This window comes from Haliotis cracherodii, unplaced genomic scaffold, assembly GCF_022045235.1.
Source record: "Haliotis cracherodii isolate W230 unplaced genomic scaffold, xgHalCrac1.p SCAF_4, whole genome shotgun sequence".
Lineage (NCBI taxonomy): Eukaryota > Metazoa > Mollusca > Gastropoda > Lepetellida > Haliotidae > Haliotis > Haliotis cracherodii.
The window spans coordinates 36,233,143-36,250,282 of record NW_027266297.1 but is presented as its reverse complement, the minus strand read 5'-3'; the positions used below and the strand labels follow the sequence as shown (position 1 = coordinate 36,250,282).

Genomic DNA, 17,140 nt, shown 5'->3' with positions numbered 1-17,140 from the left:
TTGTACGAAAACAAACTATATGTAATTCGTGTTAACTTCGAAAATGAAGTTTTCATTTCGCACCACAACCTTTATTAGATGATATTTGTTGTTGCTATTTCGTAAAAAGCACACCATACTAGCAATCACTTGGCTAGATGTGAGGTGAAATGGGGTACAATGTCGCGTTCAAGATTATTGCACTAATATAGCATGTGTACGGTGGCCTATAAGGGACATGGAGTCTGTTTTTCAATATTTTGATGTTTCACATACTTTTATCGTAACATTTTGCAAAATAACACAATTTGTCATACAAATATGTGATAAATCATGTATAAAAACAACCGAAAATGTACTTTCAAGTAGCTATTGATCGAGTCGCTGAAATATGAAGCGAAAATGTCAAAAACTAAAATGGAAATGTCAAAAAGGAAAACGAAAATGTCAAAAACAAAAACGTCGAAAATGAAAATGTCAAAAACTAAAATGAAACCACAGAAAACTATTTCCACCGCGGTGGAAATAGTTTTCTGTATTTTCATTTTCGTTTTGACATTTTCATTTTCGACATTTTCGTTTTTGTTTTTTGACATTTTCACTTTAGTTTATGACACTTTCGTTTCACTTTTCAGCGATTCAATATCTTCTTTACACATGATTTATCATATATTTGTAAGACAAATCGTGTTAATTTGCAAAATGTAACGATAAAAGTAAGTGAAATATCAAAGTATGGAAAAACAGACTCCATGTCCCTTATGGGCCACCGTACATGTGCATGTGGCTGCTGTAACTAGCTCGCACTCGTGCTAGCCCAATGCAAAATAATTTGGCGCAGTCGGAGATCGAACCACCGCCCTTCCATTCCCTGGGCAGACGCTCTATTTACTAGACCACGGAGGGGAGGCGGTTGTGGTGAGACGTGTTTTCATTGATATTTTTCTGGTTCTCTTAACGTCTTGTGATATGCGCCACAAGGATTTCGTACTCTGCTGCCGTTTTTCAGCAGCATTAATCATATAAGAGCAAGATCAAAATGAAAAAATATATAATTTCGAGAAACATGGAACGTGTTCAGCCCACCTGTCAACTACACACATACCAATTTTCTAGATAAATTTGTTTCCAACAACAAAAACAACTATCTTTTCAGCCATATAATTCTTCTTGCAAAACAATCCATTCACCAGTCAACCCTATTACACTTTCCTTTCTTCATAAAAATGTTGAAAGATGTATGTAAAATAAAATAATCTATCTCAATATAAAATAGTAGTATTAATAAATTCGGCAGAAAATGGAAGGAATTATCAGCCTACTTATTAAAATGTATGAGTCAATCCAATATATGTATATTCCCGTATCTGATCATGTTTTAAGATACGATGAATTGCTAGACTTATATACTTCATGAAACAATGTTACATTTATGTCTACTGAATTGAAATAAAAATATTTAAAAAAACATTAAAAAAAAAAACAGTGCATGTTAACCAAAAAAATGACTCAAAAAAGGTCATAAGAGGGTTGTGCAATATGACAGCCTTTGTCGGAAGGGTCATAAAAACTAATACACATATTTGAGGAGAGTAATGAAAAAAAAAGACAATTTATAATAAAAAATAAAGTGCTTTTGCATCGTATCTTTTCAGGGAGGGTCTTGAATGAATTGTAAAAGGACATGGGGGGGTCCTCCGAATATAGAACAAGCATTAGGGGAGGGTCATTACTTTACATTTGTGCATCAAAAACCTCTGAGCCCTGTAATATATGACGTATCCCCAGCAAAACAACAAACACATCCAGTCTTATGTCAATTTTTTTAATGCATTAGGATGAATAATGGCACATAATGACTGACCTTACAGACCTATTTTTAAGTAGGTAACATTCAGTTAAATCAAGAGAACAAACTCAAAGGACTCTAAAATAATCTGTCTTCTCTGAATATGCTACCTGGTACAACCCAAACAGTCATATCTCCTTGTTACTTGCTTCAGCCAACAAACTTTCTCACCGTGCAGCAGAGGTCTTGGTTTTCATTGGCCAAAACAGCAAGGATAACTCTAAATTCAACAAGGGTTTGTTTGTTTGATGTTTAACCCCACACTTAGCAATATTCCAGCCATATGACGGCTGTCTGTAAAGAATCACGTCTGGACTAGAAAATCTATTGATCGACATCATGATCTACACAACTTGGCTATGATGATATACATCAACCAAGTCAGCGAGCCTGACCATAGGATCCGGTTCGCGCCTCTTATGACAAGCATAGTCACCTCTTACGACAAGCATGGGTTGCTGAAGATCAATTCTAACCCAGGCCTTCAAGGGTGTAACAATGGTAGACAAGAAACCCATAAGTATTGAAAGTTTTGCATCTTGCTGGAAATTACATTATCGCCAAGTATTCATTCCATCAAGATGACTAATAGAAGAGAGACCTGGCTAACAGGCTTCCTTCACTGTATTGATCATATCCGCCACATTCAGTCTCCTTTCATAAACAATGGAGTAGCTTCATATTTACGAGATTATCCATAGGTCTCTCTTCACATAACATATAACTAGCACCATTTGTTCCTCACCATGTTCCCCCCCCACACACAAGGAGAAAGTTAATCTCACAATATATCAAAGTATTTTTTTTGTCCGTGAAAACATATTCAGTCCATTGTCCACCAAAATGACTATTGCAAATTAAACGAATAAATGTCTGCTGTCATGAATTGAAAATATGTCAAGAACAAAAGCTGTGACAAGTGCTTTACTATTCCTTGTGACAAAGCAATGAAATATAACAGAGACTTGTGTCTCAGCTTGAGATTATATTAGACTATGGCAGTCTGACAATTCTGCTGAAGACTTGTTCAACACCTGCAGCACACACTGTCAATGATATCGAGAATCACCAGCCCAAATGGATGTCGTATTCCTTGTCACGACGCCCCCTGCCACCCCCACCTCTGAATGCCCCCCTCCCAAAACCCCCACTGCAGAACCCATCATCATCCCCACCCCCACCCCCAAAGCCACCCCCTCCTCTTCTACCCCCACCAAAACCTCCTCCTCGTCCCCGTCCACCACGCCCTCCTCTGCCACCGAATCCTCCGCCTTCCTGCGCCACACGCTCTCTGTGGGCCTGATACCGTTCTGCCATTTTTATCAGGATGTCTGGGATCTCCTGGAATACAAACACAAAATGAGTGAGGGATAATAATAATAATAATAATAATAATAATAATAATAATAACCACTCTACACACACAAGAGGACTGACTGACTCAGAAGGGTGGTTTAACACCGCTTTGAACCCCCAGCCCCTACAATAGCAAAAGGCACCACTTCAGCCCCTGGTTAATACATGTACCAAGTTTGGATAAAAAATCTTTCATGGTTATACTCCGGAAATGTCCGCATTATATGCCGGGTTGGAAAAATAACAAAATAATAAACAGACAAATATTTCTTATTTCTGTAAAACAAAGTTTGAAGGTTGTGAAAAAAAAAAAATATATATAGTGTTTTTAAGATATATTTGTTTCCCCTATTAATTTTTGTTAGGGTCATGGACTCCAAAAAACATCCCTTGTCTCACCTGGTCAGCTTCTGCCATGATGTCGATGAGTTTCTGGGCCTGTCGCCAGTCTCCCCTGGTGATGAATGTAATTGAAGTACCTGTATTCCTGGATAGAGAATACAACAGTCAGTGATAGCCTTAAGTGACATCTTAGAAGCTATGGCATCAATGAAGACTGAGAATGAATGAGTTGATTTGTGGATGTAAACTTGTTTCTTCTGTCAAGGTGATGTTTGGTATAGGTCCTGTGGTACCTATAGTAAGCAAGTGGTCTTGATGTACCAAAACACTGAAGGAGTAATGAAGTTGAACTCCTAAAGTACACCCCCCAGAGTTACCTACCCTGCTCGGCCTGTTCTGCCGATCCTATGCACATATTCTTCAATGTTCCGGGGGAAGTCGTAGTTCAACACATGCCTGAAAAACAGAACCTATCACAGCTGACTCAGGCATCAGCTCATTCTCAACATCTACAACATGGAGCAGACAGTCTATAGCTTGGAGTCAATACTGAAGTCGTAAATGAGTCTGGCTTAACTGATCTGAACAGTATTTCTGTTATATCACAGTACGTCTTAGATTTTAAGCAGTTTGGTGACACATGAGCATGGGTATGGTGCTGACAAACATCAAGTGCTTGACTTCCCTAGAGAACATTCACATGTCATTCACACAGTCACCTTACTGTTCACATGGTTACAATTCATAGACATCCTCATCTCAGTGAGCTGTCAGCAACATACGTGATGTCCTTGACGTCAAGGCCCCTGGAAGCAACATCCGTTGCAATGAGAATTCGGACGGCTCCGGACTTGAAGTCACTCAGTGCAGCTTCTCGGTCACACTGCTCCCTGGAAAAGACACATGTCACAGTCAGAGGGGCAACAGTGTTTTTGTTTGTTTGTTGTTTAATGCAATATTCCAGCTATATGACAGTGGTCTGTAAAAAAATAGAGTCTGGACCAGACAATCCAGAGACTGATATTATGAGCATCGATCCACGCAATTCGGATACGATGACATGCATCAACCAAGTCACCGAGTCTGACCACCCGATCCCGTTAGTCAACTCTTATGACAAGCACGGGTTGCTAAAGACAACCCGGATCTTCACAGGTTAGATCGTAAGATAGTTACCACTTTGGTGAAACCTACAAGCATGGGAATGGTGCTGACAAACCCATGATTATAGTCAGGGTTAGCCTGGGATTCAAACTCTGAATAGAGTTTTGCAGTCTTAGACGACAGAGCCTCCGAAGTTTTTTAGTATGACTGGGCCTATCTATATTCTCAAGTACTGGAGACTTTAGGGGTCTGAGGCATGAACATTGGGGTCAATAAGGTACTTGGGAAAAACTAAATAAAGTTTCCCAAACATATAAAATAGTCTTCCAAAAATGGGTTTTTCAGATTAAAAACGATGTTTTATTGGTCTGTTTTCAGTCGTACAAAATGGGTAGAATTCGACAGAACACTGGAAGAAGGGTCGGGAAAGTAATCAGGAAGTGACCTCTTTCACGTCGAATGTACCAAGTTCCTCACCCCTGTAGTGACCATAGAACATTAGACCAGATGCACGGACGAGACAAATTGTTTATCACGAACGCACAGCATGGTTAATGCTCATCGACACACAACTAATTATCGATGCGACAGGACAACTGCACGTGTCAGTTGAACTGCGATCGAAGTGGTCGACGTATAGTTTAGTTACACAGCAACTCGCAGTAAACAAGGTAACTAAAACAGCATGTTTAATGCTCTTCGACCCACAAGTAACTATCGATGCGACAGGACAACTGCACACGACAGTTGAATTGTGATTGAAGTGTGGACGGGATATAATTTAGTTTCAGAATGACTCGTCTTATCCAATGTAACTAAAAATAGCATGGTTAATACTCTTCGACACACAACTAATTATCGATGCGACAGAACAACTACACACGTCAGTTGAATTGCGATCTAAGTGTGGTCGACGTATAGTTTAGTTACAGAGCAACTCGCAGTATACAAGGTAACTAAAACAGCATGTTTAATGCTCTTCGACCCACAAGTAAGTATCGATGCGACAGGACAACTGCACACGTCAGTTGAATTGCGATCGAAATGTGGTCGGCTTATAATGTAGTTACAGAATGACTCGTCATATCCAAGGTAACGAAAAATAGCATGGTTAATGCTCTTCGACACACAAATAATTATCGATGCGACAAGACAACTGCACACGTCAGTTGATTTGAGATCGAAGTGTGGTCGGTGCATAATTTAGTTACAGAGCAACTCGCAGTATACAAGGTAACTAAAAAATACGAGCAGTACTATAAAGTATGGGAAGACGATGCATACACCGAATAACCATAATAAAACAGCCGAAGTACTGCATGCAACAAAAACCATAAGAATGCATACATTCACCAAAAGTTTTTATTGTAGCCTGTTATCTGGCACGAAGTGTCGAGCTTCGTACAGATGAGAGGAGGTGGGAGGTGCGAGTCCTTGCGCCTCGTAAGCTCTGAGAATGACCGCTCTCAACCAAAAGGAGAGAGTATTACGTGTAATCTCTTTCTTTGCATTGGTTGAGAGCGGTATGAACAGCCGTCGAAAATGTTGTCGTGGCTGTTCAAATCGCTGCAGGTAAATACGAAGCGCACAAACTGGGCTTTTCTGAGACAATGTCGAACGCGACCCGATCGAGAGGCTCGTAAGTCTAACTAGACAGGTAGTGCAGAACGATATCGAGGTCCCAGGCTGGCAGTCGGAATTAATGTGACTAATCTTCAACCATGAAGGCACGTAGAATTTTCTGCAATTCCGGTATTTTAGTGAGCCTGTCGCCCGTAGGAGACGGCTCGTCCAGGTAGAAGGCGACCCTGATCGCCTGCCGATGGAGCTATTCTACGACCGTCTTCATGATCCATGTGATGAAGTCTTCCCCCTACCGGTAGCTCGTCTAAAGGTAGTAGACTCCGACGCCGGTGACGGCGGGGGAAGGGACCTCACTACCTCCCCCGCTGGCTCGCTTTTGACAGCATAGCAAGCGGTTGTAGCTGGTGACGAACAGCAGTGTCCATGGATCCCAAATGCCTGTCCACTACAAGAATCTTGGAGGGCGCTGGTTTCTTGAAGAGTAGCCCCCAATCCAAGTCCCTACTCATGGGTGACGAAAACGGCATGCCATAGATCGGGTAACGCGATCGAACAGGTGGTTTGCTGAATATCTGCCCCGGCAGAGCAGAGGCAAGTTCTGGTCCATATCATGAGCCATGGCTCAGAAGACATCGGGAGGAGAAGACTGAAGAGACTGCGGCGTATCTCCAACCTTAAAGCCAGCACACGTCGGTTTGTCATCATCTTTTGATAACTCAGGCAGAAAAGTGAGATAGCCAAGCCATAGCCAGGCTATTGTCACAATCCATCTACGACGTCGATTGTGTAGATGTAGATGGTCCATGGACCTCCGACGTAGTCGAATCCTTCTTGGTCGACGCCGTCGTGATCTGGGCTATCAAAGCCGGGTCGATATGAAAGTGAGACGAGGGTGTCGATCGGTCATTGTCTCTACGACAGTCGTCACAATCCATCGTCGATGTCGATTGTGTAGGCGTAGATGATGTAACCGGTGCTTCTCGGTCGACGCCGTCAAGGCGAGTACCACTGTTGTGATCTGGCCTATCAAAGCTGGGTGAATATGAAAGTGAGACGAGGGCGACGTTCGATCATTATCTCTACAACGCTGATCTCCCAAAATCTCCCTTCGAGAGCGTTGCACGTCCCCGTGGGGACGAGGGCTACGATCTCTAACTGTAGAAGTACTACGATCCCCATCGTAGTTATCGTCATAATCGAACTCCTGACGACCTCGAAGGCGATGAACGTCCTCGTGTCGTTTACTGTCAACGAGGCACTCAACCTGTCGTCCCGGGGCGGGAACAACTTGTAGAGTGGGACCGTGTTCACTGTCGACCTATCGTTGTTGGTAAGACGAGAGACGGACCGACTCGGGACCGTAGTCCCCTCATGGTCCTCGTCACGAGCTGGTCCCGTCGTAACGGGGGTGGCTGAGTGACGCTCTCGATCAACCGATTGACAAAGATCAGTCGTGCGGGTAGTATCATCAGCAGGCAAACAGTCACGTGTCTTGTCGAAAACATAAGTTGACTGGGGCGGGTCGTTATCAACTGATTCCTTGGGTGTGGCCGACGCGCCACCCCCAGGGCCAGATGTAGAGGCTGCAGAGTCCAGGGATCCACCCGATGACCTACTCTGCTTGTAGCGCTGGTCAGTAGCCCGCATCGCCAACGCACGAAGATACCAATTAAAGTTTATTAAAGTGATCACAATCTTTACAACGTTTATGTCACAAACATGTTGAAAATCCGTCCTTAATTATGCAGGAAGGACAATACTTGAGAGGATCTACTTTAGACAGTATACTTTGACACGAGGCAGAAAAGCCCGACATGTTACGACGTGTATAATCAAGTCAAACAGTGAAACATGTGTTGAACACAAATAATGGATTACCAAGGATTACATTCCAGGAGTCTACAGGTAAGACATATTATTATTACTGTATTAGAACAACAACTGTAGACACACGATAAGTACTAGTAGAATACAAACTAGCAGTCTATCGCGAAAGTCCTTCTCGAGCGACCAGCTCAGAGGCGCGCTGAGAGATTTGTGACATGTCATAGGGAGGTGCGTGCGCAACCGGACGGAAACAAGTTTATTATTTACATTCATGCTTCTGGCTTCCTTTTAACGTGCGACTAGAGGTATGAGATATCCATATTGTACGACTGAAAACAGACTAAAACTTGAATTTTGGGGTTATCTTTCAGTATAATTTTCTATCAAATATATGACTAACCTGTCTCCATGGATACACTGACACTCCACACCCTCCATAGCCAAGTCACTGGACAGGTCATCAGCTCTGGAAATACCATAGCATGCGTGTAAACCCAGGCATTTATCTGGGATTCTGAACTAAGTGCCCCTGGCAGGCAAACTGGCAGAAACCTTGTGAGTGACAAATACTGTTAACATGAACCCACAACCTGTTGATTTCGAAATCTGACATCTGGGAAAACCAATGTTTCCTAGAGAATCATGCCATGTCCATATCGAAAATACGGCAGACGCTTTTTGACATGTACTTTCAAACATGGAGATCTACTGTAGATGTTTCTAGCAAATGCGAATATTATAGATATTTTAAAATGCAAATATGCGCAGAAAAATATTTAACTGATGTAAATATAAGAAAATGCAGAATATCATTAACACAATTAGTTAATGCAGCTCACACAGGTTAATGGTTGAAGTTGGCAGGCACAACAAAATACCCAAATGTTTAAGATTATGTAAACAATGTTCTTTAAATGTTGTCGAAGATGAATTTCATTTTCTACTTGTATGTTGTAAATATGATAATTTAAGGAAAAAATATATTGAACAGAAATACTATGTACATCCAAATAAATACAAGTTTATCTCTTTAATTTCACATGTGAGCAAAACGGCTACACAAAATCTCTCTCTCTTTATATATCATGCCATGTTATTAAGAAATGAATCCTTGTAACATTCCTAACCGCTTCCACATTGTCATGTATTCTGTACTTTGGGCCTGTGGCCTTACAGTTATATATGAATAAACTGATTGATAAGCAAATTTGACAAGCAAATATGGAGTATTTCATTGAAATGGTACTATCCAATTTACTGAGTTTTCACAGTACTTCCCGAAGATGCCTGACGCAAATACTCTCAAACTGAGAGCTGTCGAAGAAGATAATGAAAGCATAACTGTGTAAGATTTGATTTTATTTATCCTCAACTTTTGATTCAGGGAAAAACAGCAACAAACGTGTTCCTACATCCAGCTGCAAACATGTCAGCCTTGGAAGATGATAATCTTCCTCTTCTTCATCAATGTCATTTTTCAGCCAATATCCAAATTCACTTGATGTTCTGACGACCTTTAGAAAATATCTTTGACACTAATGGATAGTGAATTGTTTTGGGGGGGTTTAAACAAAACTTTTGAACATTCCATAATATGATAAGTAATATTAAACACGGTGGACCATGTAACTGTGCACAGAAATATTTACACCCTTTGTTACTATGACAACCGATGATTTCAACAGATGATACTCACAAGACTTTCTTCCCCACAAACACAATCACTTGGTTGCTATGACAACCGATGATTTCAACAGATGGTACTCACAAGACTTTCTTCCCCACAAACACAATCACTTGGTTGCTATGACAACCGATGATTTCAACAGATGATACTCACAAGACTTTCTTCCCCACAAACACAATCACTTGGTTGCTATGACAACCGATGATTTCAACAGATGATACTCACAAGACTTTCTTCCCCACAAACACAATCACTTGGTTGCTATGACAACCGATGATTTCAACAGATGGTACTCACAAGACTTTCTTCCCCACAAACACAATCACTTGGTTGCTATGACAACCGATGATTTCAACAGATGGTACTCACAAGACTTTCTTCCCCACAAACACAATCACTTGGTTGCTATGACAACCGATGATTTCAACAGATGATACTCACAAGACTTTCTTCCCCACAAACACAATCACTTGGTTGCTATGACAACCGATGATTTCAACAGATGATACTCACAAGACTTTCTTCCCCACAAACACAATCACTTTGTCTATGGGCTGAAGCTCGTACTGGAGGAAGTCAAACAGCTGAAAGTGAAATAAAATGTTATCAATATCATACATGCTCATTCTAAACTGAAAATCTAAAAATGAGGATAACTGTAGGATAATTAATGGAGATAATCTTTGATGGTTCATAAGATAAAAATGTTCCCTGAGTTAGAGGGCAATAAAGAGAAAAAGTACATAAACAATACACAAACAATGAAAATATTGTTTCATATTTTATACCAAATACCATCTTGTCAACCACTAAACTTTAACATTAGCAAATTCAGAAAGCTCATTTTACTAAATTTAGCATCTAGTTTGTTTGCTTGATTGCTGTTTAATGCTACACTCAGCAATATTCTATATACATACAACGACTTCAGATACAAAGTTTCATTAAATAAGACGTGACAGTTTCCTTACCCGAGGTTTTTTCTCTTCATCATCTAACATTTCAACCAGCTGTGTAACACTGTGGCAAGCCTACAACAAAGGGTGAGTGAGCCAAGTTTTCAACCTGTCGTGAGGAACACCTGTCATATTGTCATGATCACAGAAGAACGTCAGACACAGAAGAACACTGAAGAAGATCAAAAGAGATCTTAGATGTCTGTCACTAAAAACCCATTGCAAAAATTGCCTGAAGCATTCCTACAATCCTCAGGCAAATCTCCAAAGGTTTCTTAACGTATCTGTAATGTTTGTTTGTTTGTTTACTGTCACACTCAGCAATATTTCCGCTATGTCATGTTAACAATGGACAACTGCATGGAGGAATGACACCACAAAATTAGCTCCCTAGACTTTCAGTCATATCAGCTAAAAATGTGAGTGTCTCTTGCTCGATATAAGAAAAAGATGCATTATTACCTATGAAAACATATAAGGGTTCATAAAAATCATATGTGCCCTAGGGCAATATCATGTCACTAGATAACAGTTTATTGTTACCAGAATTTAGACACTTGTGCCGTAAACATTGTATGACATACACTCTACAATATCCCCTATTTAGTATCCGGACATATAGGGTCAAATGTCACTTCCCTCATATAATTTGAATATGCCTTGTTTGGAATTTCTTGATATTGATTTCAGGCAAGTTTGATCACATGAGAAGCAAGAGAAGAGAAGTTTTTTGTAAGAAAGCAAATGAAATAATAAAATTGAACTGCTATTTAATACTAAATCATGGAAGTCTGCAGTCGTGACGTTTTCGTTTGCTGATCAGTGTTTACAAACTTTAAAGATAGGACAACTCATATATAGTTCATGAAGCAGTCTGGCTAACGCTAAAAAATTTCATGAAGCAGTCTGGCTAATGGTCAGCACCTAGAGTGATTTACACGCAATGCAATGTTTGTATTGGTTAATCATGATTGACCTGGTGAATATTGGCTTTGTGATATTTCACAATCTTAGTAAAATCTAAATATTTTTTACATTTGTATACTTATCCTGCATTACTCCTTAATGCATTCACTGCTTACCTTGCGACAAAAAAAAACTGGGACAGCTAACCGGCGATGGTCCTTGGGTGAATGGCTCTGTTCGTAATCCCACTTTTACATCCCCCGTCGCTGTCCCTGTGACCTCACGTGACCAAAGGTCAACTCTTCACATCACTGCCTGTCGCCCGAGCTTAAAAAAACATACTTTTGAGGTTTCTGAAGCCAAAGTGGGGAGGCAAGTCTGCGACGGGTGGGCCTTAAACGTAGTAATGCAGGATAAGTATACAAATGTAAAAAATATTTAGATTTTACTAAATTTTTTACTTATCCTGCATTACTCCTTAATGCATCTGTATCGGACGGTATGGAGGTGGGAAATCCTCAATACAGAAACCTCGATAATTCACACCCTGAAAACATGACACAGATTGGTCAGTAAACCGTTAAGCGGAAAAGTTGAGAGAAAACGCTAATACGGTAGGGTATTACAATGTGGCAAACAATTGCACATGGGAATTAAAGAATAGTTCCCTATACATTTTAGTACCGTATATGACCGCGGATAAGCCGACCCCGTAGATAAGCCGAGGTGCTAACTTGACCATTGAAATACGAGAGAAAATGATATGACCCGCAGATAAGCCGAACCAGGAATTGAAAGGCAAAAAACACTGCGAAGTCGGACTGCAAGACATGTGCCGGTACTCGCAGATATTCAAAAATATAAGATGAAAAACGTTGTAATTATATTGAAAAAGTCATTATTATTTCTAATAAAGATTTAACAAACCAGTCATCCACTTTCATAATGTGGGAAGCTGTTTCTCGTTGTTTTTTTTAAACTCATAATGATCGTTATATGTTGCCATCAACAACAAGCGCCATTTTGTGAATCGGTGTATATAGAATTATGAACCCGTGAGAAAATATATCAGCTAGAGCGAGTTTGAATTCAGCATCGTAAGTATGGCGTATTCGTTTCAAACTCATGATGAGAATGTCAGTCAGTAAAAATATACTAACTTTTATAACCCCCTTTACACCACTATTGTATGTTAATCCAATTGAATTAAATAAACTATCATACTAAAAATTAAAATCTCTTAAAATTGCATCTGTCCCGTAATGGAACGATTCTGCAATAAATATTATCTTATCTTATCTTATCTACTATGAACACATTGAATGACCATCACTTACTCACAGGCTTCTCCAGTTTATTAAACTAATCTCTCGAAAACAAAGGAATTAAGCCCCTACTCCCAACACGATCGCTAAGCACCCACAACTTGAAAATGTTTGTGTAAACAACATGACAATACCAATCGGCCCGTTATTATCAATGCTCATTTCCTTGTGTACCGTGTTGCTTTTTAAACAACAGGAAGCAATCACAGTGATCACCGTTTGTGACGTCACAGGAAACAGCTGATCACATGTTTTTGCAAATGGCGAACGGAATAACTCGCCGATACAGTTGTTTATTTGCCTCTTTCAATAAAGGTAGACACTTGTTCATTATCAATTTATGAACTTTGCAAAACGTACGTAATAGCTATTGGCGATTTCATCTGGGGATTATATATTATAGCTGTGAATTACATATATTGTTACATGTAAAAATTGTGGAGTTTACGAAGAACGATAAACTTTGAACATTCAATTGAAAACGTATTATCGGAAGTAGTAACATGTATAACATTTTTTTAATAATGACAACATTGGTGTATAATAATAACTTTATTGATAATTTATAACAATAATGGCTCTAGTCGTGGCAACTTCCAAACTTTCGGGAAGTTGTGATCTATCGGACCGTCATTCAGGCGATGTTTCTGACAGATTACGATCTGAAAAATACTATCATGAAAGTGTATCCCGTGGATAAGCCCTTTCTACAGAATCTTATTTTTGGTCCTCAAAATTCGGCTTATACGCGGTCATATACGGTAATAAAGACAATGAGCTGCTCAGCCAAATCTTTACTTACTATATAATTATAGCCCTGCTGACAAAAACTTGTCTTCCCCTGGCGAAATCTGATCGATTACACCAAACATGAAAAGGCTCTGTATAGGGTGCGTACATTATTTGCGTCGAGGGTTGGTAACTTGCTGAGCTACAACCAACGGCCCAAAACTCCGTACACCTTCAATGTCCTCGAGAGTCACATCTCGAAGATAATGACTAGCGAAAACTGTGTCAGACCTCCAAAAACATCCTTCCATGATTGTCTTAATAGTACAATTGCTGTGTAAGGCCATGGTAGAGGCTAATGCCCTGATCTCATGAGGATTATTCGTTCTTGGTGGATCCAAATTGGCGATCGAATAGGCCTGAAGGATGACTGCGCGTAACCATAAGGATATGGTGTTGCGACTGACCTCGGTCGTGGATGTAGTAGATACGGGTATAAATAACCGCTTCCTCGAACCACGCCTAGTCTTGGAACGGCGGATGAAAATTCGCAGTGCCCGTACTGGACATAATAGAAGTTCACCCTCATCCTCACTGCCCACAATCGTCGAGATTGGTGGAATGGTGAAGGAACGATCAGGTTGGCCTGGTAATTGATTTTTGGCAATAAAATCCCAGCACAACCCTAGATGTACCGTTCCGTGCGTCCCATGCTCAAAACGAACCCGGGTGATGTCGATTGCATGTAATTCGCTCACCCGTGCCGCTGTGGCTAATGCCAAGAGAAACATTGTTTTCTTGGTGAGGTCATAAAAGGAGCATGCATTGAGGGGCTCAAATGGGGGTCCTCGCAAACCTCGAAGTACCACGTTCAGATCCCATGCAGGTGGGCGGAACTTGGTCTTCTGATCCTCAAGCCTAAATGAGCGTAATAAGGCCTGTAGTTCCGGGATCTTAGTAATCTTACGATTATCCGGAACGGCCAACACTGAGTTAAGTGCAACCAAGTACGTGGTAATGGTGCTACCTTTCAAGTGTATCTGGGTACGCAGATGTAGGAGGTATTCAGCTAAAAACTGAGGTGACGCTGTGGTAGGATCTTGACCTTTTGCCTTGCAAAAAGTTTCAAACGATACCCACTTATCATCGTAAAGGCTTCTAGTAGAGGGACGATGAGCTAAGGTTATAGCTTTTGCTGCCCGAGCCGAATAGCCTTTTGCACTTAATGCCTTTTTAAGACGAACCAACCGTGCAGACGAAATCTGTCTGGTGTTGGATGAGGCAATTTGCTGTGAGGGTGGATAAGTAGGTTGGACCACTGTGGAAGGGGTAGTGGGTCGTTTCCTGCTAGCTTCCTGAGCTCGACGAACCACCCTCTCGCTGGCCACCAGGGCGCGACCGAAGTCAGAGCAAGTATTCTTGTCTCTTTGATCTTTTGTATTACCCTGGGAAGTAAGAACTGGTGGCGGAAATGCATACGCCTTTAGTCCTTCCCAAGGAATGCTGAATGCGTCCACCGCCCAAGCCCTCGGATCTGGTAACGGGGAGACATATGTCAAAAGTTGATGGTTTTGGCAAGTTGCAAACAGGTCGATGTTTGGTTGCCCGAACTTCCGAACCAATATTTGGAATGCTTCTGTGTGAAGTTTCCACTCGGTGGGTGCTACCCTGTCTGGTCGTGATAGAGCATCGGCCAGAATGTTTCGACATCCGGGGATGTGCTGAACTATGAACTGTAGTTGCAGCCGATCCACTAAATGGAAAAACCTGAATGTCTGTTGCAGTAGCGAGTTGGAGTGTGTTGTTCCCTGATTGCGCAGGCACCACACCACAGTGCTGTTGTCTGTGGATATGGAGAGTTGGGTTGATTGTAGTTGATTCTGCCAATGGGATATGGCTAGGATTACGGCTTCCAACTCCAGATTGTTTATGTGCCATTTCCGATGAGCGCTTGACCATAGCCCTGAGACTGTCTGGTCTTGTAGATGAGCACCCCACCCCTGAAGGGAGGCGTCTGCGAATAGGTGTAGATTCGGGGACAACCCTGATAAAGAGATTCCTCCTAAGACATTCGACTCTATCGTCCACCAACGGAGATAAGGTCTCAAATGCGTTGGTAGCATGATGGCCCTGAGTGGATCCTGACTCCTGATGTAGGGATTCAGGAATTGTTGTATTGGGCGTAACTGTAATCGGCCTCTGTTGGTTAGGTCCTGGGCTGAGGTGAGTAACCCTAGCAACACTTGCCATTGGTGAAGTGTGCGTGGTTGACAAAGAGCAGGTGACAGGAGGCGTAAAATCTTGTGCCATCTGTCCCTGGGGACCGACAGGAGGTTCTGATCTGTTTGAAATAGTCCTCCTATGAACTGGAGTCGAAAAGATGGAGTTAACTCCGATTTCGCCTCGTTGACTATCCAACCCAGTTGATATAGTAGTCTTCTGGTGAATTCCCGGTGGCATACTAACATCAGTGTGTGTTGATGACACAGGAGACAGTCGTCTATGTACGACTGGAACCAAATGTTCCTCAGCTGTAGAAACACAGTTATGGGCTTCATTATTCGCGTAAATAGCCACGGGGCCACTGAAATGCCAAATGGGAGTACTGCCCACTGGTAGTGGACCCCATTGAACTGGAACCTGAGGAATCTGCGATCTTTGGGATGAATCGGTATGTGCAGATATGCATCCTGTAGATCGATACTGATCAAGGAATCGAACGCTTTTATGCTGGTTCTGAGTATTCTCAATGTAATGAGGCGGAAATAGGGTGGACGCTTCAGATAGAGCTCGTTGAAAACAGAGAGATTGTGTATCATTCTCATCTTGTCTGAGCCCTTCTTGGGTACCAGGAAGATGTGAGAATAAAATCCCGGAGTTAACGCTGGGCTGTGTATAATCTCTACGGCTCTTTTCTCCAATAGTAAGTCTATGTTGGCCTTTAAAAGGACATGTTGCTTCCTTGGATAATTCCCCGGAATGGGTGCCGTGGTCAACGGAGGAAAAACCTCTCTGTCTAGTTGGTAACCGTGGCGTAGAATGTTGAGAACATAATCGTCCCTGAGGATGCTCCAGTTCTTCCAAAACAAATTTAGTCTCCCGCCTACGGGGGTATTGACAATTGGGACGACTGGGGGTAGGAGATCCCAGTCGTGACTGTCTAACATTTCAATGTTTGCCCCTCCTTTCACCTCCCTTACTGTGGTATTTACCACGTCGGGATTGATAAGAACCCTGGGGTTTTCCTCTGCCACGCCCTTTGCCACGAAAAGAATCTTGCACCTGTCCTTCCTTAAGCGACTCACGTCTAGGCCTGTAGTTGCCTGACTTGCCTGATCGCTGGGAGAAATTTTGAGAAACATGCTCCAAAGCCTTGAGTGCTGTTTCATCCCTAGCGTAACTGGAAACCTTGGCGTGTGTGTCTGAAATCTGTTCGTTGAACAGAGATGATGAAGACCAGGGTTGACGTAGCAATCTGCGTTTAAACTCTGAGTCC

General features: G+C 41.6%; 1 protein-coding gene across 1 annotated transcript in view; it reads right to left on the bottom strand.

Moving 5' to 3' along the window:
* Positions 1 to 1,822: 1,822 nt before the first annotated feature.
* LOC139479229 (probable ATP-dependent RNA helicase DDX43) overlaps positions 1,823 to 17,140 on the bottom strand; it is a 45,574-nt gene continuing 30,256 nt past the window's right edge. The window contains exons 23-29 of the mRNA XM_071262084.1: positions 10,700 to 10,759; positions 10,242 to 10,312; positions 8,442 to 8,507; positions 4,309 to 4,416; positions 3,908 to 3,982; positions 3,584 to 3,671; positions 1,823 to 3,169 (exon numbers count right to left, since the gene is read on the bottom strand). Of these exons, the coding sequence (XP_071118185.1) occupies positions 2,894 to 3,169; positions 3,584 to 3,671; positions 3,908 to 3,982; positions 4,309 to 4,416; positions 8,442 to 8,507; positions 10,242 to 10,312; positions 10,700 to 10,759 (744 nt within the window). The 3' untranslated portion in view covers positions 1,823 to 2,893. The remainder of the gene's footprint in view (positions 3,170 to 3,583; positions 3,672 to 3,907; positions 3,983 to 4,308; positions 4,417 to 8,441; positions 8,508 to 10,241; positions 10,313 to 10,699; positions 10,760 to 17,140) is intronic.